General features: G+C 40.8%; 1 protein-coding gene and 1 long non-coding RNA gene across 23 annotated transcripts in view; one reads left to right on the forward strand and one right to left on the reverse strand.

The window, feature by feature from the left end:
• The window catches only part of RBPJ (recombination signal binding protein for immunoglobulin kappa J region), a 242,818-nt gene that overhangs the window by 108,334 nt on the left and 108,614 nt on the right, over window positions 1-25,870 (reverse strand). For 2 of the 18 annotated variants that reach the window (XM_086406229.1, XM_086406230.1), the window contains exon 1: window positions 6,576-6,610. The exons of 8 other annotated variants lie outside the window; for them this stretch is intronic. In XM_086406229.1, coding sequence (XP_086262355.1) covers window positions 6,576-6,595 — 20 coding nt within the window. In that variant the 5' untranslated portion in view covers window positions 6,596-6,610. Of the gene's footprint in view, window positions 1-5,752; window positions 6,611-6,807; window positions 7,807-7,838; window positions 8,167-25,870 lie in introns of those variants that run through there. 8 more of the 18 variants (XM_086406224.1, XM_086406234.1, XM_086406223.1 and 5 more) reach the window with 8 other exon arrangements.
• LOC147370865 (uncharacterized) overlaps window positions 5,757-25,870 on the forward strand; it is a 34,372-nt gene continuing 14,258 nt past the window's right edge. Inside the window, exons 1-5 of one of the 5 annotated variants that reach the window (XR_015165514.1) lie at window positions 5,757-5,936; window positions 8,697-8,863; window positions 14,047-14,304; window positions 14,390-14,519; window positions 22,082-22,185. This is a non-coding gene — a long non-coding RNA (uncharacterized LOC147370865). Of the gene's footprint in view, window positions 5,937-8,115; window positions 8,327-8,696; window positions 8,864-14,046; window positions 14,305-14,389; window positions 14,520-22,081; window positions 22,186-25,870 lie in introns of those variants that run through there. The other 4 variants (XR_015165511.1, XR_015165512.1, XR_015165510.1 and 1 more) reach the window with 4 other exon arrangements.

Consider the following 25,870-nt stretch of genomic DNA (forward strand, 5'->3'; position numbering starts at 1 on the left):
CCAAAATAAAAAGTACGCTGGAAAAATAAAGCAAGATCTTAAAGCAGCAGCACTTTTCTAAAAAGAGAATATACCCGTTTACAAAAGAATTCATTTATAATAATAAAAAATACCTGTAACACCGATTCCCTATTTTATAAGGCAACTAATATTGCAGTTATATAACACAATCTTTATCATGTAATAAAAAAAAAAATAGGGTTTCATAAAGCAATTGCATAAAGCTGTGCTTCCCTCATAACTTAGTTGGCAAAGAATCCGCCTGCAACGCAGGAGACCCTGGTTGCATTCCTGGGTCGGGAAAATCCGCTGGAGAAGGGATAGGCTACCCACTCCAGTATTCTTGGGTTTCCCTTGTGGTTCATCTGGTAAAGAATCCGCCTGCAATGTGGGAGACCTGGGTTCAATCCCTGGGTTGGGCAGATCCCCTGGAGAAGGGAAAGGCTACCCACTCCAGTATTCTGGCCTGGAGAATTCCATGGACTGTATAGTCTATGGGGTCGCAAACAGTCAGACATGACTGAGCAACTTTCATTTCAAAGAAATAAACATTTTTCCTAGTTATACAAACTTAGACAAAATTCTTATCCATTTATAACTCTAATTAACACATACACAAAAAACATTAGTTCTAGGGCTAAATTAAATATATTGAATATAGAAAACAAAGCATGGGTGGGGAATTTAAAGGGGTTAACTTGATTTTCTAGTGTATTCCATCTCACATCCAACTAGTGCAGCATTTTCACTGCAAGGCTTTTGCCACTTAGGATACCTAAGAAGCAGTCATTTCTTTTTGCTTTTGTAAACTTAAATAATTTCAATATTCCCAAAACTGTCATGAACTTACAACCTGACTGAAAAGTTGTCATGCTTATCACTCTGCATTGTCTAAACATAACAAACATACACAAACATTTATACAGGTAAGTAACTACAACCAATTATACAAACCAAGCCACAGTGCCCCCAATACTTGTTTTTTCCCCAGTAGTAAACTGTGTGCAGGAAATGCATTACCCTTTTCACACCATCAGGATATCATTTCACCTCCTGAAGCAGGAGCAGGCCTAATGAAGCGTAAATGATATCATGATGTTGTGCCAGGCCTACAGGGCATCCAGAACTGTGGGCAGGGTGTCTGAGAGATGCTAGCAATTGGACATTCAACATTCCTTCATCATTATGGCTGTCCAAGCAGAGACTAGAGTGCCTAGAAGCAGACCCCCAAAAGTTGGGGATTACTCCGTAACAACATGCATGGTCAAGCATTAATGTACCAAATATGTCTGCTCAAAATGCCAAGGAACATATTTCAAGGGCTGCGGTGCTCTACACTAAATACACTGCTCCTTTCTAAAACATGACCCACAAACCACAGGTTGCAAGATAAAAAGGTCCATCTTGAATCCTGACTGCAAAAGGTTACCAAAAGAAACTGATTACTATAATTAAAGTATTTGTACACAGAACTTTACGATTTACAAATCACTTACACATACACTGTTTTATCTGACACATATTTTACCTTACTTGATAGTCAGTGTGCCTCACCGATAAATACAACAAAAATATCATTCGTTATTTTATAGAGGTAGAATCTGAAGCTTGGAGAAATTATCTGTGAGTAATTTGTCTACAAAGCCTGAATTTTCCTGAAGATTATCAACTTACTTGGTTCAAAGACATGGATCCCCAAAAAAGCAGTCTACAGAGTCTTAAGGTTTAATATATGTCCCTACGCATCTAAGAAGTATTTAAAACACTTAAAAACGATGTAACCTTGTGAGAAACACTGAATAGTCAACTACACAAAAAAAAACAAAATACGATATTTAAGCCTGTCAGTTTGTACAAACAATACACTATTTTCTAATAATCCAAAGGAGCTTTTGCCTAAGAATTGTACTGCAATATTCTCAGGAGCTATATGGGCTGCCTTCAGCTGAAAATATCAATTCCTTTGGGTATTTCAGCAGCTAAGTTCCTTATGCAATCAACATATTCCCTGTACACATGAAATTCTGCTTACACGAACCATGTTGTATCAAGACTTCAAAGTCCTCCAAGTCCTTTGTCCAAAAAACTTTTTACTGAAGCCCCCATCATGTTCTAGACACTCTTTTGAGTATAAGAATATATTAAGAAAAAAAATTGTGTTATGACACTTCCAAGTGAATTACACCTGGTTCTGCATGAATACATGCAGAGGCACTGAACCCAGCCTGGTGAATCCAGTTAGAATATCCTCAGACCCAAATCTACTAACACCAGCACTTGTCAAGCACATGGATATATTAAACTGCTGATTGAGCCCAAGCAAGGAACTCCAAATTCTTAAATATGGCTGGAGAATTGACTATGAAGGGACAGAAAGGCAAACAGTCTCACTGAAGAAAAGGTAAATGAAATAATTATAGAGGCCCCTACATGCCATCCTAACATTTTTTTCAGCACCTGCTTTGTATCAAGTATCCTAAAATGTTTTATTGCATTTACTTTTCACAGCAACCCACTGAGCTAAAAATAATTACCTTGCAACTCACGGAGGAGGCAAGGAGAGGTGAAATCGCTTGTCAATCTTACTGAGGTTGTGGCAAAGACAAATTAGGAACCCAGTTCAGATTAAATCCTAAAAGTGAGCTCATAAACTCTGCACTCTGCTGCCTCTCTTAACAAAAGCTGCTAGGGGGAGCCATTGAAAGGTTTTTAAACTAAGGAGTGAAGTGATCAGATTCACTCCAGAAAGACTATGTGGAAGTTGGACACAGAGGGTGAGTCCACAAGCAGAAAGAGAAAGCTGCAATGTCTATAGTAAGATAGGTGAGAACGATGACAGCACGAACTGTGGCAGTGAGGATGAAAGAGACAGATTCAAGAGTTTTTCAGAAGAGAAAATTACAATGTAAAGGGTTAGTTTTAGAAAGAACACCTGGATTGCAGAACTAATCGGACATGACATCATCTACCAGGAACAGAGAAGCAACAGGTTTTGTTTGTTCAATAAATATCTACAGTGTCTCCCAAATGCAAAAGACTTTCCTAGGCCAAATGTCAAGTCCAAAATTAAGGTCCTGCTTGTTGGAAAATATTGAGAGTAAATGACAAAGTGTTAAAAAATATATCAGTTATACTGAAAATTAGTTGTTACTATTAACATTCTGGCCTAGAGTCTAATGAAAACGTTTTGTGCTACCATTTTAAAAAATTACCATGTGCGGAAAACAAATCAACAGAGGAAAAGCATCCCACAATTTTAAATGCGTTATTACATCTGAGTCTGACAGATCTTCAGTCTCTTACACAACACACACACACACCACCTTGTAATCTGTTTTACTTATCCATGTCCCTTTAAAAAAAAAAAAAAAGTATTGATTTTACTACCCAAACTATAGTACATATTCAGGGGTTTTTCATCCCACTATCACCACTGTGACTTCCCAAGAACTTAGTTCATAACCTTCTATGTAATTTTCTATAAAATATGACATACTTCACATCAGCTTATTTCAGTAAGAATTCCTAGATTTTTAGCCACACCTTTCATCCAAAGATGCTTTCTGCAAATCCTAAGGCACAGCAGTCCTGTGCAGATGTGGCAAGTTACTACAATTCCCATTTTACTACATAGTTAGGAAATTGGCCCAGGGGAAGCAGAGTAACTTGGAAATAATCACAAAGCCAGATGCCAAAAATAACAACTTTTAGTCAATCCATGAGAAAATACTGCCCCTAGTTGAAATAACATGAGATTTCGTATTAGGAGGAAGCAAAATATAAAATAATGTTTTAAAGCCAAGTCCTAGGTTCCTAAAATACATCTTTTAAAATGACCGAATACCACAATTAAGATTTGCAAGAACTTTCAAACACCAATTTCCCCCTAATACTTTGTCCATCAAGAGTGGCAAAGATTATTTAATGAATTATAGCTGTCAAGAGTGGCTTCCTCCTCTCCCCAAATTATTTTTTATCTTAGCCACTTAAGATACTGATAAAAATCTGCTGGTATAGAACAACAGGTAAGTTTTAAACTTATTTAAAAACCGTATGTTAGAATAGTTGTGAAAATACTCTGAGTGAGTCTCTCATACTTTTTCCTGAAAATATACTCTACAGACCCATCTGCAATTTGCATGCACAATAAATTTAAAGCTTTAATAGTCAATAATCTGAATGAAAGTTTCCCAATCACAACTCATGCTATATGTTTCTAAATATGCTGCTGTTTGATGTAATTTAATAAAAGTGCTGTTTTATTTGGTCACAAAATAAAGGTCTTACACAATTTAAAAACAAAAAACACAACTTGATCTTTTAAAGTTGCTTTTATGATGTTCTCATTCTTATCTGCACAAGTCAGAGCAAAATACCTTCCATTAATACACTTCATACTTTGCTTACAGTCAGAAACAACAGTGTGTGCTCAAGATTTTACCTTCCAAAGAATGAGTTCGCACTAGGAACAAATAAGGAAGACGAAATGATTGTTGGTGTTATGCACTCATGGAACCCAGACTGCAAATTTTCACACAAGCCTCTAGTATCAATAATGAAAGGTGATTTTCAATTAATTAAAATTAAACTAATTCAAACTAATTCTAATCATGGCCTTAAAAAAAAATGCTTTCCACAGCACCAATATTCCTCACACTTGTATATCCTCTACTAGTAGCACTTCTCCTGGTTTATAAATGAAAAGACACTCCAAATGACTTTATAGATAACATATCTTCTAAAGTAATGATCAACTAGTAGGTTGGGGGGGGAGGGGGGTCAGTGTCCAGAACTGTATATTCAGTCTAGTAACAATGCAAAATCTAATACCTATTATTTCAGCACCAGAATATTTAGGCAACATTTAAGTACACCAGACCATCTTCCCCCAACTCCCACAGAAAACTCCAAGCTTTTAATATTTCCATAACAGTAAGCACTCTGAACAAATTAAAGCTCTTTTAACACTAGAAGCCCTTTTACCTTAAAGATTATCACTTAAATGTCTTTTAACTGCATTTGATGAATGCATTCCACAAGATTCTACAAGCAGTATTCATCAACCCAAATAGCACTCTTAAGCGCTTTCCTCATTTCAACTTCAAAGATGAGGCAGAAGGGCTGTCATAAATCTAGAGGCAAAAGCATATAACTGTAAACTATCTAAAATCTAAGAAAAGGTAAAACAGTTGTATCAAATTCCCAAGCAGCAAAATTCCCTTTTTCCCCGCAAAGTAGGAGTTTCTGGTAAAATAACTGAACTCTAAATCTAGAATCTTGAAAATGCTGAAATTCTCCACCCCAGCATTCACAAGTTTTTCAACACCAAAATGCACTCAACTGCTACGCACACACCAAATGAATATCCAACATGAAAACTGAAAGTATTCTCACACGTCAACAGAAAAATACACCTTGCGCCTCTACAACACCCTCAGCTAATCCAGACGCAAAGCTACAACAGCCGTCCTTGGCCTAGGCCGTCAGAAACCTAGCGGCGCGGATGGGGGGCGGGGGGGCGGCAATAATCAAGAGACCAAGGTCTTTTTCCAGTGATACTTTTTCCAAGCAAAACAACCAGGCGCCCAAAGAGACCGCGAAGAAAACTGCAGACACTGTAATCCCGAGAGAAAGGGATGGTAGGGAGGTGTGCACACAATCCCGAGAGAAAAGGGTGCCGGAGAGGAGGAGCGCCGAGGAAGAAACTAAGTATCCCCACGCAGCTTTGAGACCCACAAAAACAACAACAAACCGTAGGGTCTGTCTTCTCGTAGAAACACCAGATGGAGTCCCCGGGGCTGAGACAGTCCAGCGGACAAACACCGTGGGTAGTGGATAAATCAACCGACGATGGGAGGTGAAGGGGGTGCCAAGCAAATAAGCCACTGGATGGGGGAGACAAAGCCTCCGGGGGTAATCACGGACCAAGCAGAAAGGTGAGAGGGAAACGCTCGAAAGAAAGCAACCAAAATTGAAAGAAATCTAGTGCCTGGGCTGAGGCAGGTCACTCAGCTACCGAATAGAGAGGGGGACAACAAAGGGGTCCGGGAGAAAGGCCAGCTGAGGGGAGGAGAGGAGAAAGGATGCGGGGCGCGACGGGTCGGACAAAGCGCCCAGGGCGGCGAAACAAAGGGCCGGGGGCAGAGAGTAGCGGGGGGCAGCGGGTAAAGACAAAGCGCACGGGACTGGGGGCATCGGCCCGGCGAGACCGCGGCGACGGCCCCGAGGAACAAAGCTGCGCCGGGCTGGGAGGGAGGGCCGGCGATCGGCGGCGCGGAAGGCGCGCGGCGGGCACGGCGCCCGCGGGCCCCGCGCTCCCGGCCGCACTCACACCCGCACCCGCCGGCCTCGCCGCCGCCGCCGCCCGCCCTCACGCGCCGGAGCCCGAGCCACGGCGGCGCAGAGCGGGCAGCGCACGACCACACGCCGCCGCCGCCGCGCCCGGCGCACGCGACACCGCCCCCGCGGCTCCCGGACGCCAAGCGTGCCGCGGCCCTCGAACCCGCCGCCCGCCGCGGGCTGCTGGACGCCCGCAACTTTCCCGGTTCCCTGCGCTCGGATTCCCCAAGACTTACCCTGTCACAACAGGCGCCATCTTCCACAAACTCTCGCCAAAACTCCAACCCTCGCGAGATTCCCCCGACGCCTTCCCTGGTCCCTCTCCCCCGCCCCTTCCCTTTTTCCTCACTCCTCGATTCCACCCAGCCCCCGCGCTCCTTTTCCCCTCGCAGCAGCCGCAAAGAGCCAGACGCCTCGCGCCGCCAACAGCTTAGGGGATCCAGCTCGCTGCCTTCCCTGGAAACCTACCCAAGCGATGGAGCATGCGCAGGCGGCTCCTCCGCAGGCGAACCCTCCATCTGGTCCATGGGGAGCGCTCCGGTTATCCGGGTTTTGGGACGCGCCCTGAGGGACGTACGTGGAGACTGAGGAAAACCGGAGGGGATTACAAGGGGACGGGGAATGGAGGGGTCAGGAGGCGGAGCCCAGGGTAGAGAGGAGGGGTCCTGGGAAAATCTGCCGCGTTTCACAGGCCCAGATGAAACACCTCCTCAAATGGGTGTTTTCCAAGTGGCTTCCCGCTCCCTTTAGTTCCCAGCCCTTTTCATTCATTCACACGTTCATTGGACGCCTTCTTTATGGTAATGTCAGCGTTAGGTACTGGAGCTACAAAGATGCCTGGAGTTCGGAGGAGTAACAAACCAGGAACTTAGTTCATTCGACCCCCTGGGTAGCCACCAGAGCTCTGTAAATGAAAAACTTTTTTGAGGTTGAACTCTATTGCCTTAGCTTTCTTCTCCTTGGGTGTGAAATAAGGTCAGGCCAAGGCCTCTGGCAAAGTCACCACTACTGTGTCCACCTTGCATACAGACGCCGAAGCGCTGCGAAGCTTTCTCCAGAGGTGAAAAGTGTACTGTAATTGAAAGCCACCACTGCCCCAGCCAGCACATAACTCAGAGGTTCTGCCTGGGCAGGGAGCTACCTGTCGCATAAACCTCCCCAGGACCTCATCGCAGACCCAAGACGTCTGTGAACCCGGGTGGTATATGGGGACAGACTCTGACAAGGTCCTCCCAAGGGCCTGGCACAGTGGAGGACGCAGCTCGCTGCCCGAAGTGTATCTCAGGCGACCTAAACCGGGAAGCCCCCGAGCAAATTTGGCCCGTCTGGGCATACAAGAAAGGTGCAGGACTCGAACCCTACCCGTCCTCCCAGCCTGCAGCACCCTTTTCTTCCCCCCTCCCCGCTTTGCCCTTTCAATTCCTAGAGATTCCCAGATCCAGCACTGCCTCCCGCAGGGAGCCCCAAAACCCGGAGAACTGGAATCCACAGCCCGAAACCTGCTGAAGGCGCTGCAGGATTGGCGCGGCACGCGCGAGCGGCACTGCGCATGTGTCCAATGCGGGCAGCCCGGTCTCACGCTACACCTCCTTCCCACCGCCTTCCACTACTCGATTCAGACACAACACGGGCCGTGGGAAATTTCCTAAACCTCGCGAGAACGCGCCCACTGTTGTCTATGCTTTTGCCCCAAATCTCGCGGGGCCCAGGCGGGACAGGTGTTTGTCTAGTGCAGCTCCCGGCGCCGTTCGTGCCGCGCGTGCCCGGGCGGCGGGCGGGGTGGGAAGGAGCGGCTCGCCGAGGAGGCGGGGCTGGGGGGCGCGTGGCGGGGAGCGCAGGGCGGAGGGCGGCTGGGAGGGGCCCGACGTCTCGCACACACACGCCGCGTGACGCTTTGTGGAAGGAAAGTGGGGGTGGTGGAGGGGCGGATTCTAAAAGAAGGGGAAACCTGGAGATTAGAAACTCCTCCTGGTGCGGATGGTAAGAGGTCAGACTCGAGGGCAGGAGGAGCCCTAGGCCGCTCCCCGGGGAGGTTTCCTGTCGCCCTCCACGCGCCTGGTACTTTCCTAAAATGTGTTTGACGCCGCGCCCCCGGCCTCCGGGAGCTGACACCCCCAGTGTCGCGTTTGAGTCATGCCTCTGAGTCACCCAGTCTGGCCACCACTTTGCTTGCTTTTGGATTCCCTTAGCTACTCTCTACTAGCAGTTGGTTGTTTTCTTTCTGAGGTACCCGCTGGTCTTGCTTGTTAGCTAGGGAAAAGTGCTGCTCTCTGTGCTCTGACGTTGTACACTTGTATAGAGTTCGCCTCCCATTCAAGGACACCTTTAAAAATTTTCTTCCCCCTAATCTGTTTCAGGCTTCCCTGCTGGCTCAGACGGTAAATAATCAGCCTGCAATGCAGGAGACCCCCGTTGGATCCCTGAGTCGGAAAAGTCCCCTGGAGAAGGGAATAGCTACCCACTACAGAGTTCTTGCCTGGACAATCTCTTGGACAGAGGAGCCTGGAGGGCTGCAGTCCATGAGGTCGCAGACTCTAAACTCTTTTTAGCCTTTTGAAGTAATCCCTGTGTATTAGTTTCTGTTCCTTTTTTTTTCTTTTCTCCACTTATATGACTTACTGGTTTTGCTTTCCTTCACCTTTTTATGTGTTTGTTGAAATATTCATTTCGATTTTTGGATATCGTTTTACCAGGTGCTTTAGTCACAACTCTTTTAAGTGCATTCCTTCCTTTTGGATTATTTGTCCAGTGAATTCCTGTTTAGATTCTTCAATCAGGCACTTTTGAGATTGTCTTCGTGTGGGTTCTGTACCAGTCTAGACTGGCATTATCTCGGAACTGGTGTCTTAATGACATCATAGACCCACAAATGAAAAATTAAATTGAGTTTTTGAATTTGGGAAAACAGTGACTCCTCTCATACAGAGTTCATATTCTGCTAGTTATACCATAGACAAGAAATCAAGTTTTTGAATTGTTTTCAAGGTTATTAGTTGTGTGTGTGCATGCACATTTGCCTATTCCTTTGATTAAGTAGTTCACAAAGGGAAAGAGAAAATTTAAGAATCTTAAATGCAGTATCCCAGTGCAAAGCTAATTTGGATTAGGCTTGCTTCAAGAGAACAGTGCCCATGGGCACACATTCCTTCAAAGGAATCAAGCCTTTTTCCAAAGGAATCAAGCCTTTTTCCCAAGAACACATTACAGTCATGGTCTGGTCTGGGCTATTCATCTGATCTGGAACCATTGCCATCTAAGAGCCCTAGCCACAGAAAGCCGTGGTAACCATGGTAACTCAAATTACAACTCCCATTCACCCTAATACATGCTTTACCTGTATTCTTTCCTTGTCCTAGTAAATGATATTCCATCCTTCCATTTAAGCCAAGAACCCTGGAGTCATTCTCACTTTCTTTCTTTCTTACATCCAACATTCAACCTAACAAAATCTTGCTAGCTCCACCTTCAGAATAGACTCACAGTCCAAACACATCCACACCTCTATGGCAACCGGCCCAGTCTAACCCATCTCATCTCTCACCTGTTGTCAAGGAAGTCTAATAACTAGTTCTGCCTTCATCCATTTTGCCTTTTCTCAGTCTGTTCTCAGTAGACAATTCAGTGTAACTCTCTAGAACTCTCCAATGGCTTTCCTACTTTCCTATGAGGCCTACTGCCCAAACCCCATACCTCGACCTCGTCTCTTCCCCTTGCTCATTGAGCCCCAACCAGCATCGTTCCTTGTGTTCCTAGGATGCACCAGGCACACCCTCAACTTCTGTCTTTGCTCTTTTCCCTAGATGCCTTATAGATCCTTCCTTTACTGCTTTCAGGTCTTTGCTTAAATGTCACCTGCTCAGAGAGCCCTTCCATGACCACCCTTCACAAAAGTAACTCTTGTTACTCCCTGTTCCCTCTCTCTTTATTTTTCCCATGATCCTATTGTAAACTAACATACCATACATCAGATCTGTGTATTGTGTCTATTATCTGCCTACCTCCCCCCATTACAATCTTAATGTGAGCAGGGACTTTATTCTATTTTGTTTATTGTTCATACCTCAGCCATCAGAACAATGCCTGCTGCAGGATAGATGCTCAGTAAGTATTTGTAGAATGAATAGGATGTCTTCCACTTCTAGAACAGATTAGAAATTATTCTAAAGACTCACTAAGCCTTCCAGACTTTAAAAGAATATCGAGGCTAGACCAGTAGCAAATACCCCAGTGCCATCTTGCCTGGGGAAGGCCTATAGAGCAAACACCTGTGTTAACTTTTTGCAAAAAACAATTCTTACTCTTGAGTTAGGCCAGTAGTTGTGCCTACACTTCCGTAAAGTGTTTCCTTTACTCTCCATTTTAGCTTCCCTCATAGCTCAGTCAGTAAAGAATCTGCCTGCAATGCAGGAGACCTGGGTTTAATTCCTGGGTCAGGAAGATTTCCTGGAGAAGGAAATGGCAACCCACTTCAGTATTCTTGCCTGGAGAATCCCACGGATAGAGGAACCTAGCAGGCTACAGTCCGTGGGGTCGCAAGAGTCAGACACAACTTAGCGACTAAACCACCACCACCACCACCAGGAAAGAAAACACTATTGGCAGGATATAAATACGCATTCTCATCTGTTGCTAGTGGAGTGAAAATGGGTATGCCATGCTAAGTCACTTCAGTCACGTCCGACTCTGTGTGATCCTATGAACTGTAGCCCATCAGGCTCCTCTGTCCATGGGATTCTCCAGGCAAGAATATTAGAGTGGATTGCCATTCCCTTCTCCAGAGGATCTTCCCACCCAGGGATCAAACAGACATGTCTTATGTCTAACTTGCGTTGGCAGGCGGGTTCTTTACCACTAGCACCACCTGGGAATCATAATCTTTATGAAAACCATTTTGATAAAACTTATCTCTACCTATTAATCCTACAACTCTGTTTCTAGAAATCTGTCTTATGAATATATTCACATTTGTGAAATTACCTGTACATATAGTATAGCATTGGTCTTCCCTTGTGGCTCAGCTGGTAAAGAATCCGCCTGCAATGTGGGAGACCTGGGTTCGATCCCTGGGTTGAGAAGATCCCCTGGAGAAGGGAAAGGCTACCTACTCCAGTATTCTGGCCTGGAAAATTCCATGGACTCGTCCATGGGGTCGAAAACAGTCGGACACAACTGAGTGAATTTCACTTTCACTTTCATAGTGTAGCATTAGTGATGGTAGAGAATACCTTAACAATCTAAATGTCGATCAAGAGGTGTCTTATTTATTTAAAAATATATATGTATATTCATAGAATCAAATAGTATTCATTTGTTAATAAGCAGAGGGTGCTTTTATGTACTTACATGGAAGGATCACAAAGTTTAAAAAAACAAGGTGCAAAATAATTATAGGTAAATAATACTTATTTGCCTATATGTATCTAAAAGGATTCTGGAAGGATACACGAGAAACTAATAATGACTGCTTCGCTGTAAGGAATTCAACTGTTGGAGGATATAGCTGAAGAGGTGGCTTATCTTGGATCCTTTGAATTTTGTAGAAGCACACATATATTTTTTTTCAAAATATAAAACATTTTTAAAGGGGGGAATGAAAGGGAATAAATGTGCAAGAAGAAAAAAATGATCAAAGTGTTTTCTTTTTCCCACCTGCTAGAAAATTATTTTCTAAAAGATGTGATGTATATGATAATAATACCACCTCAGTAGAATTAAGAACTGCAGAACTGTCAGGACTTAATCCCGGTCATCTGGTAGCATTGAGTCCATTCAAGCAGCAAGTTCAGAGTCCCTACTGCTCCATGTCAGATATCATCTTTCATGGTTTACAAAGATGGGTAGTACAGAGACTTCAGGGGACCCCCCAGGTAATAGAGTACACAGACCAGTTGCAGGGTAATTTTAGGGTGGAGGCATGAGTTTAATCGCATTGGGGTACAGAGGAAGAAGCACCTAACTCTTGCCTGATGGGCCCAGGGAAACCTTGCAGAGATGACTTTTGAGCTAAATCTTAGTGGAGTGGGAGTTCAGAAGACAGTAAGAGGAGGAAGCATAAGAAGCACAGGAAACAGCATGTTCAGGCTCTGAGGTGTGAAAGAGCATCTTGTATTCAGGGGAACTCCAGGTGCTGCATGTAGAAGCGGGGGTAGACAACCTAGGCAGGGTAACTAGAAGGACCTGGTAAAAAGGTGGTCCTCACAAGTTGGTGGGTTCCACTCCCTAAGACTCTGAATGAGTAAATCTGTGCTGGAGCCCAGGAATAGGCATTTCTAAGAAGACTGATCAGGGATTCTGGTGCAAATTGTCCATGAATCAAGCTTTGAGAATCTTTGTTGTAGGAGTTAGATGTAACCTTTCTTCAGGAGTTTCACAGTAAAGGGAGCAATGGCATATAGTTTCTTGGTTAAAAACAATAAATGAAATATTTAAATATTAATAAGTTTGGGGGCTTCAGTATATATCCCCCTGGAAGAGGGCATGGCAACCCACTCCAGTGTTCTTGCCTGGAGAATCCCCATGTACAGAGGAACCTGGTGGGCTGCAGTCCGTGGGGTCGACTGAGCAACTAAGCACTGCATAGCACAGTACCAGTATATATCCAGTAGATGCGTGAAGCAAATAGTGGCAATGAGATGAACACATTTGTGAAAGGATCGTGTTTTGCTCTGGTGGTTTAAACATAGCAGATGTTTCAACATTGCTTTCATTCTAAGGTTAAGTTACACCAACTCATATTAATGAGACACACCAGAACACTGAAAATTTTACTAGGCAGCCCCATGATGGAGAATACTGGTTCTACCCCCACATTGCATGGGTTCCAACTGTAGAACCTGAGACAAGCTATTTAACCTAGCAATACCTCAGTTTCCTTGCCCGTAAAATAGAGAATAGCAACTAATTCATAGGGTTGTCATGAGGATTCAAAGTGTTAGTTCTGTTGAAAGCACATAGAAAGATACCTGTAACATAGTTGCTATAGTAGTGTTCATTTTTATCACTGTTATTTTTTATTTAATAAATACATAAAATGCCTTCATCTCATGAAAATTGTTGTGAAGCATATCAAATTGTCTTTAATGCTTCAATAATCAATGTTAATATAGCCAAACATAGAGATGATTTTATCCAGATTGATGTTAATTCATTTAACATACCCATTCAGAAATGGCAATGTCATCATTATTATTTAATTTCTAAAAGATTCACATGTTCAAAAAGGTTAAGAAACCTGCTGTAAAATGCCAACAAGAGCCTCTGAGGATGTAAAGCAGGGCTTGATGTGATCAGATTGTGGAGAGGCTGTGTGCCTAAGAAAATCTTCCTAATAACTCTTATTAGAAATTGAAAGCCTTTTGCTTCACAGAAGTCTCTTAACTCATGATTTTCATTCATCCTGATGCCTCCCTTTTTAATGAAAGTATCCCTTTCATTTTCTACTGCGTCCTAGTTAAGGTTAATAAAATGTATATGAGATTGAAAAAGTTTATTTTCCTTAAAGACTATGTAAGTCTATAAGGAAAATGAACTCTAATTCTAGAATTAAAAGAAATAAAGAGATCACTGAAAGTAAGTCACAGAACAGGCTTCAGGAAGGTGAACTTGAGAAACAAAAATAAATATTTACCCTTTGCTTTCCAATTGTGTTTGATTTTATACAGGATTCTTTGGCCCTGAGAATTTTCTTTCTTTTTTCTTTCTTTTTAGGTCCAAGTAAAGCAAAGCTTGAGGAGCGCATGACAACCACTCCAGTATTCTTGCCTGGTGGAGAATCCCATGGACAAGGAGCCTGGCAGGCTACAGTCCAAAGGGTCCCAAAGAGTCCCAGACACGACTAAAGTGACTTAGGATGCTTTCACACAAACAAGCTTAACATATGCAGCACTTCAGGAAGGCGAAAGAAGAAAAATGATAAACCATTTACTCTAATGATGTGAAATGCAAATGGAATCAAATATACCTTTGGTAAGAAGAATGTGTACAGGTCATATAATTTCTTTTTCTTTTTATAACATAAACAAGATAAAGCAAGTTAACACTACCTATGCAGGGACTTCCCTGGTGGTCCGCTGGCTAAGCCTCCAGGCTCCAATACAGGTTTGATCCCTGGTCAGGAAACTAGATGCCACATGCCGCAACTAAAGATCCCGCATGCCACAACTAAGACCTCGCACAGTCAAGTAAGTAAATACTTTAAAAAAGAAAAGAAGAAAGAAAAAAAAACTACACAAAAAGTAACACCACTATATGATTTGTAAAATTCTAGTTGTGAAAGTTGCTTAGTCCTGTCCAACTCTTTGCAACTCCATTGGCCACCTGATGCAAACAAAGAACTGACTCACTGGAAAAGACCCTGATGCTGGGAAAGATTGAAGGAGGGAGGAGAAGGGGCTGACAGAGAACGAGATGGTTGGATGGCATCACTGACTCAATGGACGTGAGTTTGAGTAAACTCCGGGAGTTGGTGATGGACAGGGAAGCCTGGTGTGCTGCAGTCTATGGGGTCGCAAAGAGTCAGACACAACTGAGTGACTGAACTGAACTGAGTTGTGAAAAGTGAAAGTCAAAGTCGCTCAGTCATGTCCGACTCTGTGACCCCGTGGACTTTACAGTCCATGGAATTCTCCAGGTCAGAATACTGGAGTGGGTAGCCTTTCTCCAGGGCATCTTCCCAACCCAGGGATCCATTCCAGATGGATTCCTTACCAGCTGAGCCACAGTTGCCGCTGCTGCTGCTGCCGCCAAGTCGCTTCAGTTGTGTCTGACTCTGTGCGACCCCATAGACGGTAGCCCACCGGGCTCCCCCATCCCTGGGATTCTCCAGGCAAGGATACTGGAGTGGGTTGCCATTTCCAAGAATGTATTTGAGTTTTGATTTTCTAAATGTTCTGCTTTGTTATATATCTTATATTGTGGTTTTTGATTCCATGTTGAATCAATGTTGAACAGTCATAATCAGCAAAACAGCTGGGGTAGAAAGGAAAAAAGCTTTGGACTAACTCCGTCATTGAGTCCTACCTCCACCACTAGCCAGCTAGCTAACTTTGGGCAAGCTAACTTTTCCTTATGTGCAAATGGGGGAATGTAAAACCTATGGCTCACAACTATTTTGAAAATTATTTGAGATATTACATGAAATAACTGGGGACGTAGTAAGTACTCAGTAAATGCTGTTTCTTTAGGAAATTCTACCACCCATGACTGCTCAATTTTCTTTTATATTAGATGGACTAAGACTCTCTGCCTTAGAGATTTGTTGTACAAATCAAATCAGGTAATTATATAGATAATTAAATGGCAAGAATTATCTTTAAATAAGTTTATTGTATTTATTTGGGTTGGCACATTTATTTGTAAAAATTTGAGTATGGTTTTATAGCAAATCAATAGGGCAGAAAAAGACCCCTACATTTTCTCCCCTGGCCTGAGTTACTATTAACCTGGGGCATAAATGACCTTTAAAAGTTTTTCAAAGAAAGCCTACTCAAAGGGTTTACTCTTTGTATCTGTGTTGTTTTGTGTCAGAGATAGTGTAATGATAAGTATCAACTTGCAGATATGACCTTTGTGGCTAGCACCCTTGTCCAAAATAGACTACGGACCAAGATCAACTTTGGAAACAGTCTATTAAACAACCACTGACAAATAGTGAAAGATACCAAACAATTACCATCTCCTGAAATACCTAGCTCTGTCAAAGACAATGGAGAATCCCCGTGAACATCATAATGAGAGTTGTACATTGTCACTTTAAAAATTGCCATTATGTCAGTATGTTGATATTTTTTATTTTAATTAAAAAAATTTAATTGTCATTATGTCAACAAATGGAAATTAAAGAAGTAACCTTGTGAAATGACTGCAGGAAAAAAAAATAAGAATTTTTAAGTAAGCTATCAATAAATATTGAGTACAAATTTAATTCAGTGCAATAGGAGAAATAGAAAAGTTTCATCTCAGTCTCATATTGATGTATTTAATTTCTGAACTGCATTAGAGAACTCTATGTAAAGGAATCCTTAACAACTCCTTGTCACATATTGGGGCTTCCGTGGAGGCTCAGACGGTACAGAATCTGGCTGCAGTGCAGGAGACCCAGGTTTGTCCCTGGGTTGAGAAGATCCCGTGGAGAAGGGAATGGTTACTCACTCCAGTATTCATGCCTGGAGAATTCTATGGAAAGAGGAGCCTGGGGGATTCCCATATTCCAACTGGTATTGTCCTACGTGTACTTTTTTCTCTCTTAAATGGTTATTTGACAAAATTCTACCCTGATTAGCATTCTGTGGAAGGTAAAATAAATTGTATCAAGGTGTTACTAATATAGTATCCCACTAGTGGAAAAAAACATTTCTCAAGATCTTAGCTGCAAATTGCCTCCCATCTAAGTACTTTGAGAAGATTTGGAAATTTATGCTTTTTTTTTTTCCTTTCTCCCAGCTTTCAAAACCCTTGGCTTAAATTCTACCCTCAGAATTACTTCTGACTTCAGTGAGAGTTATAAACTATCGTTTGGGAGGAACATTTGGCTCTTGCTTTTTCAAGTCTAAAGTTCTCCAGAAATGTTCTTATGAAATGTGAATCTGATTTTCATCATGCAGTTTTACCTACATAGCATCATATTTTCCTTCACCAGCAAACACTAAGTATTTTATTTTTAACTAGCAAGGCTATATCTTTATTTGCATGGTACTTTCCAAGTTTCCAAAATAGGAAACAAATCACAGAATCTAGGCCAAAGAAAAGGACTTAAGAACTGAAAGAAAACTTCTGAAAAACAGATTACATGCAGAAGTACTCAGTTTTATAAAACAGAGGATTTTTTAAAAGTCATATGCCAATCTAACATGCAGCAGAGCCGCTTTCTGTTTAAAGGGATACTGTGATATGCAGTTTGTGAAATGTCAATAATATGATTAAGTCTACACCATCCCAAGCCTTCTGACAAACATTGTCTCAGTCAGTCCTCAGGACAAAGCCGCAGATAGGCTCTCTGAGTGATGAGACTCAGAGAGCTTCACTTGCACAAGTTATACTTCTAGAAGTGGAATACATGCTTGAGAGGTTTGTTTGGGCTTTTTTGCTACAGAAATTTAAATTATTTTATTATTACAATCTGATAGAGAATATATTGTGTCATATACTCAGAGGAGAAGGGGATGACAGAGGATGAGATGGTTGGATGGCATCACCAACTCAATGGACATGAGTTTGAGTGAACTCTGGGAGTTGGTGATGGACAGGGAGGCCTGGCATGCTGCTGTTCATGGGGTTGCAAAGAGTCGGACATGACTGAGCGACTGAACTGAACCGAATACTCAGAGTATCAGATTATAATTTTAAAAGTTATTTATAAAAATATAAATTCTAAAGAATGCAAAAGATTTATTTTTAAAAAGCCAGTAATATTACATATATATGTGTGTGTCTGTGTGTAAATCAGTCATATGAACTAGTAACAGTGAGTGGCTAAGGATAGGTAGCTTAGACAGAGAGAAGACGTAATACTCTTGTGGATTTTTTTGCCATATTATTTTAAAAAATAATTCACCAAGGACCTCACAATAAAAGAAGCCTACAATCCCTAAATATAAACACATAAATGCTCCACTGAATTCCAGCAAACACTGAACAAAGTAGGAATAGAAGGGAGCTTCCTCAACCTGATAAAGGCATCTATGAAAAATCCAGAATCAATGTCATTTTTAAACATAAAAGATTTATATTTTCCCAAAGATTATATTTTCCCACTAACATGAGTAAGAAGACAAAGACTTCCATCAGGATCACTTGTATTCAACCTTGTACTGGAGATGCTACCCAAGCAATTTGGCAAGAAAATTAAATAAAGGGTATCCAGGTTGAAAAGAAGAATGAAAAATGTCTCTGTTTGCAAATGATAGGACTGTATATACAGAGAATTCTAAGGATTCCACTAAAAATGCATTAGAACTAATATATAAGTTTAGCAAGTTTGCAGGATACAAAGTCAGTATTCAAAAATCAGTTGCCTTTCTGGGACTTCTCTGGTAGTCCAGCAGCAAAGACTCTGTGCTCCCAATGCAGGGAGCCTGGGTCAGGCCCCTGGTCAGGGAACTAGATACCACATGCCAAGACCTGGCACAGCCAAATAAATAAAATATTTTAAAAATGATTGACAGACGGTAAAGAATATTAAAAAATCAATTGAGACAAAGATTCCATTAGCATTCAAAAGAGTAAAATACTTAGGAATAAATTTAACAGAAAGAAAGCTGTTCTTATACTCTGAAAACTATAAAATATTATAAAAAGATAATTTTAAAGATCTAAATAAGTAAATGGAAATCCATGTTCATGGATTGAATTTGATGTGTAGAATCAACAAAATCACTATCAAAATTCCAACTGTACAGTTTGCAGAAATGGACAAGTTGTTCCTAAAATTCACATGAAGATTTAAGGAACCCAGAATAGCCAAACCAATATTGGAAAAGAAAAACAGAGGTGGAGCAGTTATGCTTCCCCTTTTCAAAACTCACTACAAGACTGTAGTAATCAAGGCTGTGTGGTGCATGTATAAGGTAGACATATAGTTCACTGGAGTAGAATTCAGAGTCTAGACATAAACCCTCACATGTGTGGTCAGTTGATTTCCATCAAGAGTATGAAAACAATTCAGTGGGGAAAACATAGCCTTCAACAAATGGTGCTGGGACAACTGGCTATCCATATGCAAAATAATGAACTTGGGTTCTGAACTTTACAACATATATTACAATTACCTTAAAATGGATCATAGACGTAAATGTAAAAACTAAAACCATAGAACTCTTAAAGGAAAGCATATATCTTCATGAACTTGGATTAGCAATGGTTTCTTAGATATGACACCAAAAAGCACAAGCACAACAACAGCAACAAAAATAAATTGTCCTTCATTAAAATTAAACTTTTGTACTTCAGAGCACACTCTCAAGAAAGTGAAAAAAACACCCCATAGAATGGGAGAGAATATTTGCAAAACATTTATCTGATAAGGACTAATATCTGAAATATATAAAGAATTCTTAAAACTGAGTAATAGGATAACCTATAATAGAAAAGAATACTAAAAAACAATGCATATATGTATGAAAACTGAGTCCATTTGCTGTACAGCCGAGATTGGCACAACATTGTAAATCAACTGTACTTTTAAAAAATTGAATAATAAAAACAGAAATAACCCAATTTAAAAATGGGCAAAGGAGCTAAATAGATATTTCTTCAAATAAGACATGCAAATGGCCAGTAAGCACATGGAAAAATATTCAACATCATTAAGTATCAGAAAAATGCAGATCAAAACCACAATGAAATACGATTTCATGCCCATCAGGATGGCAACAATCAAGAAGACAGATAATGGTATGTTGTCAAGGATATAGAAAAATTGAAACCCTTAGGCTTTGGTGGTAGGAATGTAAACTAAAGAAGGCATTTTGAAAAACAGTCTGACAGTTCCTCAAAAGGTTAAAGATAGAGTTACCATATGACCGGCGATTCTCCTAGGTATATACCAAAGAGAACTGAAAAACATGTCCAAACAAAAACTTGTCCATGTATGGTCAGGGCAGCATTATTTATAACAGGTAAAAAGTAGGAAAAAAAAACAAATGTCCATTAACTGATGCATGGATAAATAAAATTTCATGTATCTATAAGATGGAACATTATTAGGCCATAAAAAGAAATGAAATACTGATACATGATGCAATGTGAATAAACCTTAAAAACATGCTATATGAAAGGAACAAGTCACAAAAGGCCCCATATCGTATGATTCTGTGTATGTCAACTATCTTGAATAGACAAAACTACAAAGATAGAAAGTAAATTAATGGTTGCCTCGGTCTAGAGAGTATAGGGTGGGGTGTGTTGTGAGTGACTGCTAAAAGTTATAGGACTTCTTTTGGAATGATGAAAATGTTCTAAACTTGATTGTGGTGATTGTTGCACAACTTTGTGAACAGACTAAAAACCATCCACTGAGCAACTGAACCGGACTGATTGAATGTACGTACGCTAGCATGAATTATATCCCAATAAAGCTGTTAACAAAAAAAGCAGAAAAAAAACTAAAATTTAATTGTATTCAATTAGAGCCAGCTTCCCTTGTGGAAATTCCCTGGAGAATTCTATGGCCTGTGTGACTTTCACTTTCAATTAGATGCTTTAAAAGTCCATATGATCATAACCTTTACCTTATTCATGTGTGTGCTTAGTCGGTCAGTCGTGTCCGACTGTTTGTGACCCCATGGATTGCAGCCTGCCAGGCTCCTCTGTCCATGGGGATTCTCCAGGTAAGAATACTGGAGTGGGTTGCCACGCCCTGCTCCAGGGGATCTTCCTGACCCAGGGATCGAACCCAGGTCTCCCACATTGCAGGATTCTTTACCATTTGAGCCACCAGGGAAGCCCAAGACAACTGGAGTGGGTAGCCTATCCCTTCTCCAGGGAAACTTCCTGACCCAGAAATCGAACTGGGGTTCTTCCGCATTGCAGGCAGAGTGAGCTATGTGGACAAATAACTAATAATCTCCATAGAATAGTCATCACTATGTCAGTTGATTGACCCTCTAGCTTCATAGTAGGTTTGAGATTATATTTGTGTCAAGGGTGATGGTCCTTAACATTGCATAAGTGAACTGACCTCGCTTTTTTGTTTGTTTTTGGTCTCATCTCATGGCATGTGAAACTTCCCCGACCTGGGATCCAACCAGAGCTCCCTGCAGTAGGAGCACAGAATCTTAACTATTGAACCACCAGAGAAGTCCTCAGTTGCCTCCTTATAGCCTCTACTCCACCAAATACCCTTCAAGGCCCTGATGACTCAATTGATCCTATTCTACTTTCATCTTATTGAATCTATTCCTCTGTTGTCCATTGATTCAAAAAGAAACATTTCCTGAACACCTCCTATGAGCCCAGCAGTCTTCTAAGCTCCCGTGAAGACTGGTTTGAGCAAGTAAGACAAGATCACTGCCCTCAGGGAACTTGAGTTCAAAGATGGAGACTTAGATAATAAAAGAGTAAACAAACTAATGGGACTTCCCAGGTGGCTGTCTGCCTTCAACGTGAGAGACTTTTGTTCGATCCCTGGGTCAGGAAGATCCCTGGGAGGAGGAAACGGTAAACCACTCCAGTATTTTTGCTGGGAAAATCCCAGAGGAGCCTGGCGGGATATAGTACACAGGGTCACAAAGAATAGGACACGACTGAGCAACTGAGCACAAAACAAACAAATAAGGAGGACCATTTTAAACAATGATGAAAGCTAGGCTAAAAATTAAATAGGAGTGAAAAATGCTAAGAGGAAAGGGAAGTTGATTTTATTTAGATCAACTGCACTCTTAATGGTAAATTCCTTTCATTGTACTTAAACTGCTCGGAAGTACTTTAATTGTGTAATTCTCTTTAAAAGCTTTTCAAACAATACAAGTAGAGAGCAACAACCTTTACAGTTTTAAGTTCATTCTTTAGACTCTAGCAGGATGTGGATACTGAGGCCTTTCAAAAGTATAGACTTGGATATTTCTACCTTTCTTTGGTAAAGTTTACATAGAAAAAGGAAAGTGATGAGCATTCACATTCTGAATGCCTATTAAAAATGGACAAGTCTTCTTAACATCTATTCATGTTTATAATCCATCTCCCCACAGCCCCACCCAACCCTCCCACCCAGTGCTGGGAGTTAGATGTTTTTATCTGTATTTCACAGGTGAAGGAAGTGTTTTAACCAAGAACACCGAGGTCAGAAGTGGACAAACCAGTTTCCATGCCATCTTTTTGCCTCCAAGTCAAGAACCCTTTTGCTTATACCAGGTAACCTATAATTTCATGCCATTCCTGCTCTTCCAAAAACCTTGCTTCTTCATTAAGAGGTTTTCAGTAAAAAAAAAAAAAATACTGTGAAGGGAGTTGGTGTATGTTTAAGTTTGGCCTAAGTGTTTCAGCTTCATTAAAAAAAAAATCACAATATGTAACTTCCCATTTCATTTCGCCTGTTTGGTCACATATTATGAGAGCTAATATTCAGAAATATCTGTTTGTAAGAGGAGTGATTACTACACTATTTTAAAAGCCCATCTTAACTGTCTTTTCTGAGAAGTGGCTTGCTGTTTACCAGGATAATGCAATTCCTGTTTGTATATTATAAAATTAGTAGAGTTTATATGAAGAAAATCTTTTTCTTTTGTTCTACCCCATGAAATGATGCCTTTTCATGATGATTAAAAGCAAGACAGCCTAAAATGCTATATTAGTTCACAAAAATTTCTCAGAATGATATATTAAAACTGAAACTGAAACTGTTATGGAGGTGGTAAAATCTACTCACATTCAATTACCTTTGGGCAAAAAAAAAAAAAATAGATACCCTCAGTATCTGCAGTATCTGTACTATGTGTTAATAATGGTGATGACACTAGCATGAAACTCAGGGTGAATCCTCTAGATAAGGGTGCTCTTCTAAACAGAAGAGTTCCTTAGAAGAGTGGATAAATATGTATACCCTTACAGTTGACTAAGGTGTAAAATGAGACACACTCAAGATGTTATACTAAATTTTGCCTAGAACATAGGAATCATTTTGAAATGTGACTGGTTTTCAGCTTCTTAGCTGACTTTCCCTCCCCTGCCCTGTCCCTAAATAGTTTATTTTTTTGAGGAATACAATATTTATTTCACAGTCTTTTTCCTATTTTGGAGTTCTTTTCTTTCATTTTTTTGGCCCTGGAGGGAAATACGATGTTTCTTCAGGTCAGGTTGCATATTATGAGATAATAATACAGCTTTCTCTGTCTTATGCTTTACCCTAGGAGTTTAGATTTTAAATACCTCTAAAATGATTAGTCTTAATTCTTCTTCAATAGATTTGACAGATTAACTTCTTTAATGGTTTTAATTTGTATTTCAGTAACTGCAGTGGTCTTCCTGTCTCTAAAATGTGAATTTTCCTGACTTGGTGACATTTTTTGGTGTTGATCTTTGTTGTTCTCCCCATGATGCCCTCCCACCCTGCATCGGCCTCCACTGTTAATAATCACCTAACTAATGTGTTAAAGGAGAAGGAAATGGCAACCCACTCCAGTGTTCTTGCCTGGAGAATCCCAGGCCTCGTGGGCTGCCGTCTATGGGGTCGCACAGAGTCAGACATGACTGAAGCGACTTAGCAGCAATGTGTTAAAACAACAGACTTGTCAGGCATACTGCTTCAAACTTTCTAGTTTTATATAAGAAGTTCCTTTTTAATACCTCTATTTATTCTTCATTCACTGTAAAAGGCTTCGTTTCTTTTGGAGGCACACAACTAGTCTGGAGTTCAGCTTTGTCCATCTCATATAAATCCCCTATAGGGTTAGTAAAACTGCAACCCATAATCCCTTCTTTAAAAAAGTGCAGTGATTATTTGTGCTTATGTTAGTTCCAAATATTACAATAGTTTCTGGATTTTTGCCACATTCCTCTCTAGATAGTCATTTGGGAGACTTTGTTTATAATATGTGTTTTGAATGAAATTTAAAAATTCCAGGACCACAGGATGCAAGACCCAGTTGTGGGCTAAACTTAATTTTTGCATTTTTTTCAGAGAGGCCTTACTTAGATTACAACAATAGCAAACATTGAATAGAAAATGAGAGAAGGTATGTTTTCTCCAGGGATTAGTGTTTTAAAGAATATAAGAGAAAGCACGGTATTTCCAAGGATTAGGGAATGTTTTCAAAGCGGCCTGTAGCATTCAGTTGGTGGTTTAGGTAAATTAAAACATTAAGCTGTTTCATGGATATCAGAAGAAATGTTTTCTTCAGTGATTGTGCTAATTGTGATTTTAAAATCACAAACAAAACGTTACATTTTAAATAGCACCCCTCCCCCCAAAAAGTAGTTAAATTCTTCAGGATTTTTTTTTTTTTAACAATTTAAGGCAATGTTAAAAATATATAAGCTCCTCTGGGACTTTTTCCTTCTAATAAATTTTATTTTTTCCCCTCATAGTCTGCTTATTTTAGAAGCTGATGCTTATTAAAGAACCCTCAGATTTTTTGACCAAATGAATTGATTTTTTTTTAATGTAAATTAAGGTTTTTTGTATCTGATTACAGCTTCATGCAGTTTTTTAACTTTACAAAGTCTACCCTTTGTAAAGTTAAAAAACTTCATAACCTGGTGTGTCTGACTGTTCTTTGCTGTTCTTTTGCCTGTTACCCCTTGGATAGCTCCTTTTATTTTCCCCCTTAGGTTTTTTTTTTTTTTTTAACCTATTTTTAAACTTGTTATTTTGTATTGGACTATTAACAATGTTGTGATAGTTTCAGGTGGACAGCAAAGGATGTATCTATTCTCCCCCAAACTCCCCTCCCATCTAGGTTGCCAAGTAACATTGAGCAGAGTTCCCTATTCTATACAGTAGGATCTTGCTGTCATCCATTTTAAATATAGCAGCATGTACATGTTGATCCCAAGCTCCCTACCTGTTTCTTCTCCCCATACGTCTCCCTGGCAACCATAGTTTGTTCTCTAAGTCTGTGAGTCTGTTTGTAAGTTTATTTGTATCATTTCTTTTTAGATTCTGCATATAGGGGATGTCATACAATGTTTCTCCTTCTCTAATTTATTTCACTCAGTATAACAGTCTTTAGGTCCACTGAATATATCCTTTTACTCTCCTTTGCTTATAAAACAGAAAACAGTACCCACAATAGGCAACACCTGTAAGTTAAGGCCAGCATTCTCTTTCCATCTTCTCAGTGTCTATACACTGATGGATTTCTCCTCAAGATGTTTCAGTTTACATTCTCTCTATAAATCAATCTCTCTCACACACACACACTCACACACACATACACACCCCGCCCCCAGTGATTTCTATGACATAACCTTTCTGGAATTCTATAAACACAGGATATGCAACACGGGTTAACCACTCGTCTAGGAAAGAAAATAAGCAGACAGTTGCCCACAGAACACATCTTACGTTTAGGCTTCAATGTATGCCAAGAAAGTGATCCAACGAAGTGATCGCTTTGAGTCCCTGACTGAATAACATCAGGACCTTGAAAGTTCTATTGCTATTTTAAATGGATGTTGCTTGTTAAAGGAATGCTAGAATGAATTGTAGCCTCTGTATTAAGTTCTTTAATTGTTGACCTTGACTTCAGAGAGGGTGTGGTGGGTGAAAGTGAAAGCCGCTCAGTCATGTCTGACTCTTTGCCACCCCATGGACTCGTCCATGGAATTCTCCAGGCCAGAATACTGGAGTGGGTAGCCTTTCCCTTCTCCAGGGGATCTTCCCAACCCAGGGATTGAACCAGGTCTCCCACATTGCAGGCAGATTCTTTACCAACTGAGCCACAAGGGTGTGGTATGGTGGGTAGCCAACTTTATATTAGGTACAAAGGAAAATGTTTCGCTTAAGAGAAAATAGACTATAAATATTAATGTCACTGGCTAAAGTAAAAGCTTTTGTCATTCATCAAGGTAAAGAATAAGATATTAACAGTTCATATTT

Source organism: Bos grunniens, chromosome 6, assembly GCF_055505025.1.
Source record: "Bos grunniens cultivar Pamir isolate PY7600 chromosome 6, Bosgru_T2T1.0, whole genome shotgun sequence".
Classification (NCBI taxonomy): domain Eukaryota; kingdom Metazoa; phylum Chordata; class Mammalia; order Artiodactyla; family Bovidae; genus Bos; species Bos grunniens.